At 35.7% G+C, this 15464-nt stretch overlaps 1 protein-coding gene across 1 annotated transcript; it reads left to right on the top strand.

The window, feature by feature from the left end:
• Window positions 1-10365: 10365 nt before the first annotated feature.
• Window positions 10366-11322, top strand: LOC122703112 (olfactory receptor 1038-like). Its single transcript, XM_043917189.1, has one exon. The coding sequence runs from the start codon at window positions 10366-10368 to the stop codon at window positions 11320-11322; it is 957 nt and encodes a 318-aa protein (XP_043773124.1).
• Window positions 11323-15464: the final 4142 nt, after the last annotated feature.

The raw sequence follows: 15464 nt of genomic DNA, 5'->3' as shown, positions 1-15464 counted from the left end.
ATGACAACCCACTCCAGTATCCTAGCCTGGATTATCCAATGGACAGAGGAGCCTAGAACACACACACACACACAGGCTGGCATGCCCCAAAATATATATATAGATAGATAGAAAGAATGGAATGGGGGGAGGGGGAAGAATTAAGATAAATGTAGTCAGAAAGCCATAAACAGCCTAATTATTCCCAGTTCTGTGGACCCCTGTAAAAGTTTTGAAGTGATGTCGATGAACTTAGAGCCTACGATACAGAGTGAAGTAAGTCAGAAAAAGAAAAATAAATATCATATATTACTGCATACATATGGAATCTAGAAAACTGGTGCTGAGGAACCTGTCTGCAGGGCAGGAACAGAGACTCAGACATAGAGAAGGGTCTGTGGACACAGGAGGAGAAGGAGTTGTCGATCAGCCCCTAAGCGTGTCCGACTCTTCTCAAACCCATGGACTGCAGCATGCCAGGCTTCCCTCTCTTTCAGCATCTCTAGGCGTTTGCTCAAACTCATGTCCACTGAGTCAGTAATGCCATCCAACCATCTCATCCTCTGTCACCCCTTTCTCTTCCTGCACTCAATCTTTCCCAGCATCAGGGTCTTTTCCAATGAGTCAGTTCTTCATATCTTGTTAAGTGGACTTTATATAGAATAACAGGAATTAAAGGCTGATTGGAATGATTTCATGAGAGGTGGGAGGACATACACAGAGGCAGCATACAAATATAAACAACTTTGCAAAGAACAATGATGCATAAAAGATAATTTTGTAGTAAAGTAAGTACAAGGCTAATTCTTTTTTCCAGTAGTCATGTACAGACGAGGGGTTTGGACTATAAAGAAAACTGATGGCCAAATAATTTGTTCTTTCAAATTGTAATGCTGAGGAAGATTCTTGAGGGTCCTGGGACTGCAAGGAGATCAAACCAGTTAATCCTAAAGGAAATTAAGCCTGAATATTCATTAGAAGAACTGATGCTGAATCTGAAGTTACAGCACTTTGGTCACCTGATGCGAAGAGCCAATTCATTGGAAGAGACCATGATGCTGATAAAGTTTGAGGGCAGAAGGAGGAGGCGACAGAAGATGAGATGGTTGGATGGCATCACTAACACAGTGGACATGAGTTTGAGCAAACACTCGGAGATAGCGGAGGACAGGGAAGAATGGCATGCTACTGTCCACGGGGTCAAAAAGTTGAACACAACCTAGTGACTGAACAACAAGAGCAAAAAGTTTTAAAGTAGACTTACTGTCTTACTCAACATTTCTATTTTTCAGTTTAATCTTAAAAATATTTGATCATTCTAAACTAATCTTGACTAATTTCTCATACTCAAATTTGCATACTCAGAGAATTTATTATATTATTTGTTATTTCTGTTATCATTAATAATAATAAATTATTATAAGTTAATAAATTTATAAATCCATAAATTATATTATAAACATATATTATAAAATAAAATATGTAATATGTTATTAACAAATATTTATTATTAAATAAATGTATAATATATAATTTATATGTTATTTATAAATATTTATTATAAATTTATAAATGAATATATAAATGCAGATATAATTTATGTTTATAAATTCATTATAAATAGAATTATATACATTTATATATGTTATAATTGTATATAGATATAATTATACTATACACTATACTATATATTATTATATATTATATATTATTATATATTATAATTAACTATATTATAATATAAAAATTATATATAATAAATAAATATAAAATAACATATGATATACAATGATATAATCTCTTATTATATATTAATAATATTTCAAATATAACAATTTATATTTATATATATCATATGTTACATAATAATTATATTATTAAATATTATGTATTACATTATATATTATTATATCTTATATATACATAATATGTTTGTAATATATTATATATTTATAAGTTAAATTTAAATAAATATAATCTAAAATTTATATATTTATATACACTAAAATATATAAGTATACATTATAATAAAATATAAATATATTATATTGTATACTATATAAATATATATATTATATAAACATATAAACAATACATCATATATAATTATATATTTTATAATTATGACATTTAATATATTAACATATAATAGTATTTTATGTATCATTATAATATATACTATATGCTATATATATTATATAAGATATATTATATATATACTATATAAATTTATAAACTCTACTGTATATATTATATCATATAGTATAATATATATTATATATATATTTAATATATTGACAGATATTATATGCCAATATATTAAATATATATTATATATACTATATATACTATATATATTATATGCTATATATTATATATGTAATATATATTTATACTATATATATTATATAATATATATTATAATATATAACATATAATGATGCATAATATATTATCTGTCAATATATTAAATATAATTATGTTATAAAATATATTATATTATATATTTGTAATATAATATAATTATAAAATATTATAATATAATGCAAATATAATAGTTTATATTCATAATTAAATATATTATAATAATATATTGCATACATCAATAATAATAATGTATATAGTATGTATATTAATATATAATAAACTAATATGTATTATTTTATTTTTATTATTGTTATATATTATTTATTTGTTAGACTCAAATTTGTTATACTCAAAGAGAATTTTTTATAGAATTATTATTTTCTAGTTTGTTGTTGTTTAGTCACTATGTCATGTCCTACTCTTTTGGTCACAAGTCATGTCCATGGACTGTAATCAGCTAGCAACGTCTGTCCATGGAATTTTCCAGGCAAGAATACTGGAGTGGGTTGCCATTGCCTTCTCCAGTGGATCTTCCTGCCATTTCCTTCTCCGTGGGATCTATCCCAGGGATAGAACTCGTGTCTCCTGTGTTGGCAGGTGGATTCTTTACTACTGAGCCACCAGGGAAGCATTTTACTAATTAGAAAAAATAACAAAATATTAAAATTGGATATATTACAGTCTATTAGAAACATATTTTGGAAAGACTCTTACATGGTATATAAAATCCTGCTATTGTAGTAATAGTAGTGTTAGCCACTGGTGTCCAACACTTTGCAACCCTTTGAACTATAGTCTGCCAGGTTACTCTGCCCATGGGATTCTCCGAGCAAGAATACTGGAATCGGGTGCTATTCTCTTCTCCATGGGATTTTCCCGACCCAGGGATTGAACTCAGGTCTTCTGCACTACAGGCAGATTCTTTACCATCTGAGTCACCAGGGAAGCCCAGAATCCTGATATATCGTCAGACTTTTATATTTGTGGGTCCTGAATCTGGCAGTTCATCCTGGAACCGTGATGAGTCCACTGATGCAGAACTTCTGAATTGGAGGGACAACGTGCTGTGCCATGCCGTTTTGTATAAGGGACCTGATCACCCCTGCATTTGGTGGGGAGAGAGGGGAGGTGTCCTGCAACCATTCCCCCCCAGGTATTGATGAACGACTGACTCGCTGCACAAAAAAAAAAGGGGGGGGCATTAAAAGTAGTAAATCATCATATACTCTATGAGCATATTTTAATAAAGTACATACATCATGAAGGAAAAATAAGTTGTATTCAAACTTAAAGAGTAGTTACATGTAGTGGATGATTTATACAGTTTATTTTTCATGTTTTTCTGTATATCAGATATTATGATGCATACATATACATTTGACCCATGAGCAATGTAGGATTAAGGACATGAACCCTACTGGTTGGAGAATTTGCCTTAACTTTGCAGGAGATATGCAGTTCTTCATCTGAAGAGTCAAACAACTTTGGATAGAGTTGGACTCTAGTAGTACTTATTGAAAAGAAAATGGCATATGAGTGGGTCCATGCAGTTCAAACCCATGTTGTTCAGGTGTCAAATGTACTTCATTTATGTTCTGAAAAGAACATTTTCTTTTCATAAAGTAATGCATATATAAAAATGCCCTATATCTATCAAGTTTTCTAAAACTCTGAGCTCATGGATTTTATTGAGTTATTTTAGTAAATGAGGTGATATTTTTAAAGTCTTGTTAATTATAAATTGGTAAGAAAGAGATGGATTATTTAATTAATAATTTTAGGGAAATTAATTTGCTGTGTGGAAAAACAATAGCTTAGATTCTTGCCTCAAGTCACAAAACAAATTAATGCTGTGTAATTTTAAAAGTTGAATGTTAATGACATATGATGTAGACAAAGGGTATTTATTGTTCTTAGGTCTACACGTAGCAAAGAATAAAGAAAACAGCTTAGGATTTATAACATCTAGGTGAAAAACCCAGTTAGTTTCAAGCAGATAGTTTGAATCAGAATCCCTTCAACTAGGACGATCACAGGGAATGGAAGAGACAGATGTAAACAAATGATGATGATGCATCAGAAATAGTTGGGATATTTAAATAGTTTACCACTTTTTTGGTGTGTGTGTGTTTTTTGAAGCAACTGAACTGGACATGCACAATCAAGGATAACCACTTGAGCATTCTTGCCTTGAGAACCCCATAAACTGTATGAAGAGGCAAACAAATAGAACACTGCAAGATAAACTCCCCAGGTTGGTAGGTGTTCAAAATGCTACTGGAGATTGGTGGTGAAATAACTCCAGAAAGAATGAAGAGACGGAGCCAAAGCAAAAACAACACCCAGTTGTGGATGGGACTGGTGATGGAATCACCAATTGCTCTGTAAAGAGCAATATTGCATAGGAACCTGGAATGTTAGGTCCATGAATCAAGGTAAATTGGAAGTAGTCAAACAGGAGATGGCAAGAGTGAACATTGACATTTTAGGAATCAGTGAATTAAAATGGACTGGAATGGGTGAATTTAATTCAGATGACATTATATCTACTACTGTGGGCAAGAATCCCTTAGATGAAATAGAGTAGCTACCATACTCCACAAGAGTATTTGATGCACTCTCAAAAAATAACAGAATGATCTCTGTTTGTTCTCAAGGAAAACCATTCAATAACACAATCAAAGAAAACTAAGTCTATGCCTTGACCAGTAATGCTGAAGAAGCTGAACGGTTCTGTGAAGACCGACAAGACCTTCTAGAACTAACACCCAAAAAAGAGGTCCTTTTCATTATAGGGGGCTGGAATGTAAAAGTAGGAAGTTCAGATATACCTGGAGTAACAGGCAAATTTGGCCTTGGAGTACAAAATGAAGCAGGGCAAAGGCTAACAGAGTATTGCCAAAATAATGCACTGGTCATAGCAAACATCCTCTTCCAACCACACAAGAGACGACTCTACACTTGGATATCACCAGATGGTCAATGCCAAAATCAGATTGATTATATTGTTTGTAGCCGAAGATGGAGAAACTCTATACAGTCAGCAAAAACAAGACTGGGAGCTGACTGTGGCTCAGATCTTAAACTCCTTATTGCCAAATTCAGACTTAAATTGAAGAAAGTAGGGCAAACCACCAGGCCATTCAGGTATAACCTAGATCAAATCCCTTACAATTATACAGTAGAAGTGACAAATAGTTTCATGGGATTATACCGGATAGAGTGCCTAAAGAACTGTGGGTGGAGGTTCATGACATTGTACAGTAGGCAGTGAACAAGACCATCCTCAAGAAAAGGAAATGCAAAAAAGCAAAATGGTTATCTAGGGACACCTTACAAATAGCTGAGAAAAGAAGAGAAGCTAAAGGCAAAGGAGAAAAGGAAAGACATATCACTTTGAATGCACATTTCCAAAGAATAGCAAGAAGAGATAAGAAAGACTTCCTCAGTGATATGTGCAAAGAAACACAGGAAAACAAAAGAATGGGAAAGCCTACCGATCTCTTCAAGAAAATTAGAGATACCAAGGGAACGTTTCATGCAAAGTTGGGCTCAATAAAGGGCAGAAAACATATGGACCTAATAGAAGAAGAAGATTTTAAGAAGAGGCGACAAGAATACACAGAAGAACCATACAAAATAGCTCTTCAAGACCCAGATAATCATGATGGCATGATCACTCACCTAGAGCCAGACATCCTGGAGTGTGAAGCCAAGTGGACCTTAAGAAGCATTACTACGGACAAAGCTAGTGGATGTGATGGAATTCCAGTTGAGGTATATCAAATCCTGAAAGATGATGCTGTGAAAGTGCTGCACTCAATATGCCAGCAAATTTGGAAAACTCAGCAGTGGCCACAGGGCTGGAAAAGGTCAATTTTCATTCCAATCCCTAAGAAAGGCAATGCCAAGGAATACTCAAACTACCACACAGTTTCACTCAACTCACACGCTAGTAAAGTAATGCTCAAAATTATCCTAGCCAGGCTTGAACTGTTCGTTAACTGTGAACTTCCAGATGTTCAAACTGGATTTAGAAAAGGCAGAGGAACTACAGATCAAATTTCCAACATCCATTGGATCATAGAAAAAGCAAGAAAGTTCCAGAAATACATCTACTTCTGCTTTACTGACTAAGCCAATGCCTTTGACTTGTGGATCATGACAAATTGTGGAAAATTCTTAAAGATTACGGGAATACCAGACTACCTGACCTGAATCCTGAGAAATCTGTGTGCAGGTCCAGAAGCATCAGTTAGAGCTGGGCATGGAACAACACACTGGTTCCAAATCAGGAAAGGAGTACTTCAAGGCTGCATATTGACGTCCTGCTTATTTAACTTATATGCAGAGTACATCAAGAGAAATGCCAGGCTGGATGAAACACAAGCTGGAATCAAGATTGTCGGGAGTAATATCAATGACCTCAGGTATGCAGATTTTACCACCCTTAAGGCAGAAAGTGAAGAAGAGTTAAACAGCCTCTTGATGAAAGTGAAAGAGAAGAGTGAAAATGATGGCTTAAAACTCAACTTTCACCAAACAACTGTCATGGCATCTGGTCCAATCACTTCATGCAAATAGATGGGGAAACAATGGAGACCATGAGAGACTTTTTTGGGGGGTCTCCAAAATCACTGTAGATGGTGATTTCAGCCATGAAATTAAAAGACTCTTGCTCCTTGGAAGAGAAGCTATCATCAACCTAGACAGCCTATTAAAAAGCAGAAACACTACTTTGCCAACAAAGGTCCATCTAGTCAAGGCTATGGTTTTTCCAGTAGTCATGTATGGATGTGAGACTTGGATTATAAAGAAAGCTGAGTGCTGAAGAACTGATGCTTTTGAACTGTGGTGTTGGAGAAGACTCTTGAGAGTTCCTTGGACAGCAAGTGGATCCAACCAGTCTATCCTCAAGTAAATCAATCCTGAATATTCATTGGAAGGACTGATGTTGAAGCTGAAATGCCAATACGTTGGCCACCTGATGCTAAGAAGACCTCACTCACTAGAAAAGACCCTGAGGTTGGCAAAAATTGAAGGCGTGAGGAGAAGGGACCGACAGAGTATTAGATGGTTGGATGGCATTACTGACTTGATGGACATGAGTTTGAGCAAGCTCTGGGAGTTGGTGATGGACAGGGAAGCCTGGCATGCTGCAGTCCATGGGGCTGCAAAGAGTTGAACATGAGTGAGTGGCTGAACTGAACTGAATCAAGGATTAGTCATTTCATGATGACATCATTCTATTTTAAAATAAGACCTATTGTTACCTTTGTCTTTATAGGCTAATTTTTTTTTTTTCTAATTGAAGTTTTCTAATCACAGTTGAACCCTGCAGGGTCAGTGAAACTGGTGCAGTCATCTCTGGGGAATATTAGGAATTAACTCCCCAAGGAATAGAGACTGTACTTTATAAAGGCCTACTTTACACATTCAGGTACCCTGGGTATTTTAACTTTCAGGGGAAGATTTCTTCTACAGCCTGATGGGTTAAGAGGCACTGTCAGTCATTTTCATAACCCTCCTTTTCCAAGCCTCTACACTTTTCATCATTTAAAGGAAAGTAGATGACCCTGTCTAACTCTGCTCCAACTGGATGAAGCTGACATGTATACACAATGATGAAATACCTTTCTTAGCCCACCCCTAATGAAGTATCCTCTATGACTTCTGCCCAAGACTTGGGTTTCCTTTAGGATAAAACACTATTGATGAAATTGTGGAAGCCAATTCCTAAGGAAGAAGAGCATTTCTATGTGTGAGTGTTGCCTTTCTCTTAGGGGAAACTTTTGATGGTTTAAAAAAAATGTAAAAAACAGACATTTGTGGCTGAAAGTGATTCACAAAATAGGGAGGTGTTTTTTTCCCCCCTTTTTCAGAATTGATGAGTCTGTGTGGGTTTTGCATTTTTGCCTTTTATTACAAAGAAGAAATATAAGAAAATAAGCCTGATTTCAATGTATACAAAAAGAAAAGTAACTCAGTATCAAAATTTCTGCTAATTACCTCTAAAATATCCAAAGTGATAGTTATCATGGAAGACCAAAGTGAGACTAGAGTTATTATATTACCATCATGGAAATGGGCAAATGATGTTCAGACCAATATTTTATATTTTCCATTCTTTTGTCAGATTGGTGAGCTATAGTGCCAGTAGCTCTGTTAAGCTGTCTGCTTAGGAAGGTAAGTTAGTTGAAACACACCTTTCAGAAGCTGGGTTTTGCCTCCAGCAAGAGGAAAACAGATGGATGGGGAAAACAGTTTTCATGTCACATTTTTGTATGTCTTATGTGTAAGTGTGTGTGTTTGTATATACGCATATGCATGTGTATATGTGTGTGGTGGTAATTTAGTCACTAAACTGTGTCTGACTCTTGCAATCCCATGGACTCTAGCCTGCCAGGCTCCTCTGTCCATGGGATTCTCCAGGCAAGAATACTGGAGTGGGTTGGCATTTCCTTCTCCAGGGGATCTTCCCAACACAGGAATCAAACCTGGGTCTCCTGCCTTGCAGGCAGATAATTTACCACAGATGTATGTATGTATGTATGTATGGGCTTCTCCAGTGGCTCAGCGGTAAAGAATCTGCCTGCAATGTGGAAGCCAAAGGAGATGCAGGTTTGATTCCTGGGTTGGGAAGATTCCCTGGAGGAGGGCACAGCAACCCACTGAAGTATTCTTGCCTGGAAACTCCTGTGAACAGCGGACCCTTGCAGACTGCAACCCATAGTGTCGCATAGAGTCGGACACAACTGGAGTGACCTAACACACACACACATATGTATACATAGGTGCATGTGTATTTTTTTTCTTTTTTCTGGAAAACACAGTAGTTACAAGTCATCACATTAAGCTGAGTCAGTAGAAAGAGGAGAAAAAACTAAAAGGACACATTTTCTAACTACTCACAGTAACTTGTTAAAAAACAGCAACAACAAAAAGCAAAGATTCCCTTTGGCTAAAATATTTAGGGGAAAATAAAGGGTTACTCTTTCTATTTTGCACACTTCATTTTAATTTGATATGGTGAGGTTTTTTTGGTTTTTTTTTTTCCTTTTTTTTTTAAACTTTACCCCTGAAATTGAAATTAGCTAGTTATCTTTCTTAGCCTCAGAAGTGGAAAGAGGCATAGAAGTCTCAAAAACCATATTATGCAAGTTGAACATCATGATAGGAGTACCATTTCCATATAATTGTTATTTCTCTTGTCAAAGAGATGGCTACCTTTTAAAAGTAAGAGTGTTTGCTATTGTTACACTAAAAATTTACCAGATAATTTAGAAAGCATTACTGATTATAAGTGTTGGTTACAATAAATGTAAAACTATTTGTTGTTCACTCACTCAGTCGTGTCTGGCTCTTTGTGATCCCATGGGCTGCAGCATGCCAGCCTTCCCAGTCCTTCTTCATCCCCTGGAGTTTGCTCAGACTCATGTTCATTGAATAAATGATTATAAAGAATTCTACTTTTAAACATATGTGTATTCTAACTCTAACTACAAGTGTGCTTTTTCACTTTTAGAAAGTAGTATTTGAAAATGAATAAATTACATATGAATCCAAAATTTGCCTAATTCACAAATAGAAATATTTCTATCCATTGAATATCCTGTTTAGCTTTGTATTATATTTAGCATAATGTACATTTGTTAAAATAAATGTCTATTAAAACAGATAAAATGTTACATATTAAAGTTTTACTCCACTGAGAAGTAAATATGGGAGCAGGATATTTAAAAATATCTCTATTCTCTCTATTATTAAATATAGCTTAAATAATCTAAACCTAAAATATTATATATCTTTATAAACATTATTTTTATTAAACCTCAATTTTTGGCTTCAGAAAATTATAAATATCAAACAGGAGAGTTTGAGATGGGATATATTTATTTGTTCTGCTATTCTACTTCAAGTTAAAACACGCATGTTTTGGGACCTGATGACAATTCCTTACTCCTGATAACTTTTCTGTCTTTAACTTGTCTCTTTTTAGCAGTTCAGAGACTAGAACAAATGATTGAAGAGAATATTACCAGGGTGATGGAATTCATTCTTTTGGGTTTTTCAGTCCAGAGAGAGGTTGAGATCCTTCTCTTTCTTCTCATTTTAGTGGTATATGCTCTAACTCTGGTGGGAAACATTGGCATGATTTCCTTAATCCGGTTGGATCCTCACCTTCACACACCCATGTACTTTTCTCTCAGTAATCTGGCCTTTGTAGACTTTTGTTACTCCTCGTCAATAGCCCCAAAGTTCCTGGAGACCCTCCTGACCAAGCACAGGTCCATATCCTTCTATGCATGTGCGGCACAGCTGGGGTTTTTCTTGAACTTCTTGATTTTGGAGATGTTCCTTCTTGCAGTAATGGCTTATGACCGCTATGTGGCCATCTGCAATCCTCTTCTCTACATGGTGATCATGTCCCAAAAGGTGTGCGTGCAACTGGTAGCTGGCCCTTACTTATACAGCTTTTCTGTTGCTTTCCTCCACACCATTGTTACTTTTCGATTGATCTACTGCGGCCCCAATGTTATTAATCACTTCTACTGTGATGATGTCCCTTTGATGGCCCTTGCCTGCTCAGACACCAGCCTCAAAGAGATCTTGATTTTTATCTTTGCTGGGTTCAACATGATCAGCTCTTTGACCACGGTCCTTATTTCTTACCTATACATTGTGGCTGCCATCCTGAGAATCCAATCTGCAGAAGGGAGGCGCAAAGCATTCTCAACATGTGATTCTCATCTGACTACTGTCACTATATTTTATGGGACTCTGATCTTCATGTATCTGCAGCCCAAATCCAACCATTCCCTTGACACAGACAAAATGGCCTCTGTCTTCTACACAATAGTCATTCCTATGTTGAATCCCATGATCTACAGCCTGAGGAACCAAGAGGTAAAAAATGCCTTGAGGAAAGCCTTTGAAAAATGTTATTTCCTGTCTCTAATAAACATTAGAATGTAACTTGCAACACTGACTGTCTTGGAACTATGCCACATGTAGATATGTTGTTTTTATTATCTTTGATAAGTTAATTTTATTTTTACCATTTTATATGAGCAAAATGACTTTGCACATGTGTTCTATTTTTCACATAATTTATAAGTAAGATGCAAGTTTTAAAAGATTATAATGCACATTTTTAACAAATTGCTACTATTTGCATATGTGCCACTTGACAGTTTTGACCTGGAGAGTTTCTATTTAACCGATAATAAGATTTAGCCACTGCTTTCAAAAATGTTTCTATTTTATACATTGTGGAGACAGAAAAGGGAGGTGGTAAAGTAAATTTCCCGTCCATGCCCACATCATTCTTTGCAGTAGCTATTCCTCAACTGTATCCTGTCTGCTAAAAATCATTCCTCTCTGCTTCTGACTCCCACTAGATTCACTGTTGATCACTCTCTGTAATTCCATGGTTCTCATGTTGTTCAAAAAGATATCATTTTTCGCCATGCAGATCTGGGAATCAGGGTCAGCTTTTGGAAAGTCATACTCTCTTTTTCTGTATCAAAACAAAAATGAAGACATAACCCTATATTCCCTCAGGAAAGTTTAAGATCCTTTTATATGTTATGGATTTGAAGAAATTACCAAGGGTTGAGGGGACAGGAAGCAGTAGTTTAAAACCAAGTTATAAATGTGGTTGCTGTCAGATGTCAGGAGTATAGTTTTATGTTGGGATTGTTGAAAAATGATGCAATCTAAGACCCACTTAAACCATCAACTGGAATGTGTATGTATTTTTTAAATTCAGATTCAAATGTTTGGTGTCTACCATGTGGGTGATATTGTGAGCTATTCTTGTAGGGCAAAATCAAAAACACTCCTGAATATGCTGAACAGTCTGCTATTTTGGAAAATACTGGCAAAAAAAAAAAATTATTGTTTAAGTTATTCAGAAACATTTTAGCTTATTTTATCCAAGTTATCTTAGTACACATTTCATTGTTAAATTAGATGTCAGATTTATGTGAAGACATCAAAATTGCTATGTTAAATTATTTATATTAAACTTTATTTTAAATATGCCTCTATTTTAATATATGCCATTACTAAAGCAGAAACAAGGTGTTCTAAGTGGCTGTACATTGTATAAATTCTGAAGAGAAGCAATGAGTTACAATCCTGATTTTCAAGTTCTTAATTCAACTTCTTTTGGAGTCAGGGAGCACAGTTGCAGAAAAATCAATCTTGGAAATCATGACTGTCAATTGCCAAAGATAAAACTCAAGAAAAGAGAACATCTTTGTCATGGCTAACTTTTTAAATAATTCCCAAAGTCTAATTTAAATAGTTAAAAGCACAGCAGTGAGTTTATGTAGCAAACTGCAGAGTAAGGGCTGAACCTGAGATTGGCAGTGTGAGAAGGGTTTAAAGGTTAGTGAAGCTTTCAAAAGGAAGCTGGTGCCCCTTCTGGGTAGCATACTGGATTCAGGGGAGGTTGCTGCAAAACCACATGTTTACCAAAGACAGTTCAGATACATTTGCAGAGCTTCCAGAGCAGAAAGGATGATAGCCTGGGAGACTAAAAAAGACTAAAGTAAAACCAAAGTTCTAACACTGAGACAATACGGTGAAGAAACATATTAGTTTCATCAGTCTGCGTTAACAAATACCACACACTCGTTGACTTAGAACGACAAACATTATATTCTCGCATTTCTGGAGCCTACAAGTCTGAAGTCAGGGTACTGGCCGAGCCATGCTCTCTGTGAAGCTCTAGGGGAGTTTCCGTCCTTGTTTGTCCCAGCCGCTGGTGTTCCCAGGCATTCCTCGGCTTGTAAATATCACTCCAGTCTCTGCTGTCTTCACATGGTCTTCTTCCTCTACATCTGTGTCCACATTTCTTCATTCTTGTAAGGACGTCACCCACACTGGATTAATGGTCCACCTTACTTCAGTATGACTTCATATTAACAATTGCATCTTCAGCGACCCTGTAACTCAATGACCCTATAACCAAATTCTGAGGTTCTTCAGGTTAGGAACTTAACACATCTTTTGGGGGAACAATTTCACTCATAATAAGTGCATGTAAGTGTGTGCATGCTCAGTTGTGTTTGATTTTGTGTGACCCTATGGACTGTAACCCACCAGGCACCTCTGTCCATGGGATTTTCCAGGCAAGAATACTGGAGTGGGTTGCCATTTCCTTCTCCAGGGGATGTTCCCCCAGGGATTGAAACCATGACTCTTGCATTGCAGATGATTCTTTGCTGCTGAGCCATTGGGGAAGCCCCACTAATAAGTAAGAACAGTGAAAGATGTGCTGGCTCAAATGTCTGGTGAAAACACATCTTATCTATACCTGTAAGTATAGTGCAGGAAAAAAAAAAAATAGCTGAGGTTCCCTAACCTTAAGAAAGAGACCTGTAAGTACCTAAAATGGCTAGTTAAATGGCCTAGATGATGGGTCAAAAAGGATCCAAAACCAGTTAATGTGGAAACTGGAGTCTTAAAGGTCGTAACAAGCCCAAGGATTCATCAAGTAGTTAGGACAAAGGGATATATAACCTAATATCTGAGATAGATCAGAAGTTTGAGTTTTTCTCCTTCTGGTTAAGACAGAAGACAAGATGCCCTTCTCTCAATACCAGAATAGTTTCTGAAGAGACTTGGTCATTCTCAGGTAAAAGTCATCCTAGTGAGTGGTAAGATGCAGAGGTGAAGTGCCAAGGATGTGTTTATGGAAAGTATTATAAGAACAAATATAGCACTATAGCTAAGTGAACTCCCAAGATGCAGTGACTTAATAATTTATTCCTTTCTCAGGCAGCAGTATGAGCTAAGGGGTTTGGGAAAGGCAATTAGACCCTCAATAGGTGGTTTCCATCTTTGTCTAAAAAAGTGATCATTTCAGTGGCAACATTTTCAAGTGGGAAGGAAGAGAAAAAAGTCCGTATCTAATGGCTTTAACACAGAGAAGATGATCTTTAGGTTTTAGGCATCACTTTCTACTGATGGCTTGTTGCCAAGACTGGACAACATTATGTATCTCACTGACAAGGGACAAAGGGAACGGTGGTTAACAGCTGGATGGCAAATGTTTTACTTATAAAATAAAATATAAAGTAGTGGACACTGAGGAATATGTCTGCCATAAGGATCACAGAAAATGTGATCTTAAAGGGTCAAGTTATAATGATCTCTGTCAATACGATTGTTTCTTGAGCAGCCTATCATTTCATACTTGACACCAACTTATTAGAAGCAAACTTGGGTGATTTGCAAACATAAAAAAAAAGAAAACAAACAAACAAACAAACAAAAAAACTTTGTTAATGTAGTTTCCAATACTAATCAAACAGTACTCTTTCTTCCTGCTCAGAACCTAAAGTTATGAAAAAGAACTCTCCTCCCACCATTTGCCTTTTCTCAGAACCAATCTGAGGGAATGTGGCTTGTGGGCAATTAGTAAATTAGCCTAAGTAACAATACTTTCTGTGCTAAAATGAATCCATCTTTCCAGTGATATTACCACAAGTAAATGCTACTTCTCAGAGTCTTTCTACACATGTTCAGTTGTGCACCCCTTTTAATTGGATTAGCCCTTAAACAAGAATAAACTCATTCATGAGAAATTACTTCTGTTTCTGATTTGCTTTTATGCTGGTATTATTAGCAAGAGTCAACAAGGACAAAAAATGTATTCTACTTATAATAAGAATGAAGGTAGATTAAGTGGACACCAATCAACATAAATTGAATTGTAAACTTGTAATCAGAACCCAATGGATACCAGTTTGAGCTGTGCTGATCATACTTTAACACATGTCTAGTGCAATGGCATTCGGTTTTACAGAGATTCTTATCTGGTTGACCCACTCTAGTTATTAAAAGCTTGACTTAAGCAGCTAAACACAGAATTAAGAGTGTAATGTTAGTGACAAGAATTCGGAATCAAACAATAGCTTTATCATAGCAATCAAAGGTTTAACAGGATATTCTTCTGATCAGAGGTCAGATTTTAAATGACAAAAATCCATATTGCTTCATCTTTTTAAACTATGAGAAGGACAGGATAGGCTTTAGTCATAAATATTTCACCTATTTAAATTAATAAAGAGAAAAATAACTAGCCAAAATCCAAACCAAAGAGT

This window comes from Cervus elaphus, chromosome 1 (genome assembly GCF_910594005.1).
Source record: "Cervus elaphus chromosome 1, mCerEla1.1, whole genome shotgun sequence".
Taxonomy (NCBI): domain Eukaryota; kingdom Metazoa; phylum Chordata; class Mammalia; order Artiodactyla; family Cervidae; genus Cervus; species Cervus elaphus.
Note: the sequence above shows the minus strand (reverse complement) of the source record. Positions and strands in the feature narration are given on the sequence as shown.

Bases quoted from the DNA above. Each gene is read 5' to 3' on its own strand.
- LOC122703112 (XM_043917189.1), top strand. From the start codon at position 10,366: ATGATTGAAGAGAATATTACCAGGGTGATGGAATTCATTCTTTTGGGT.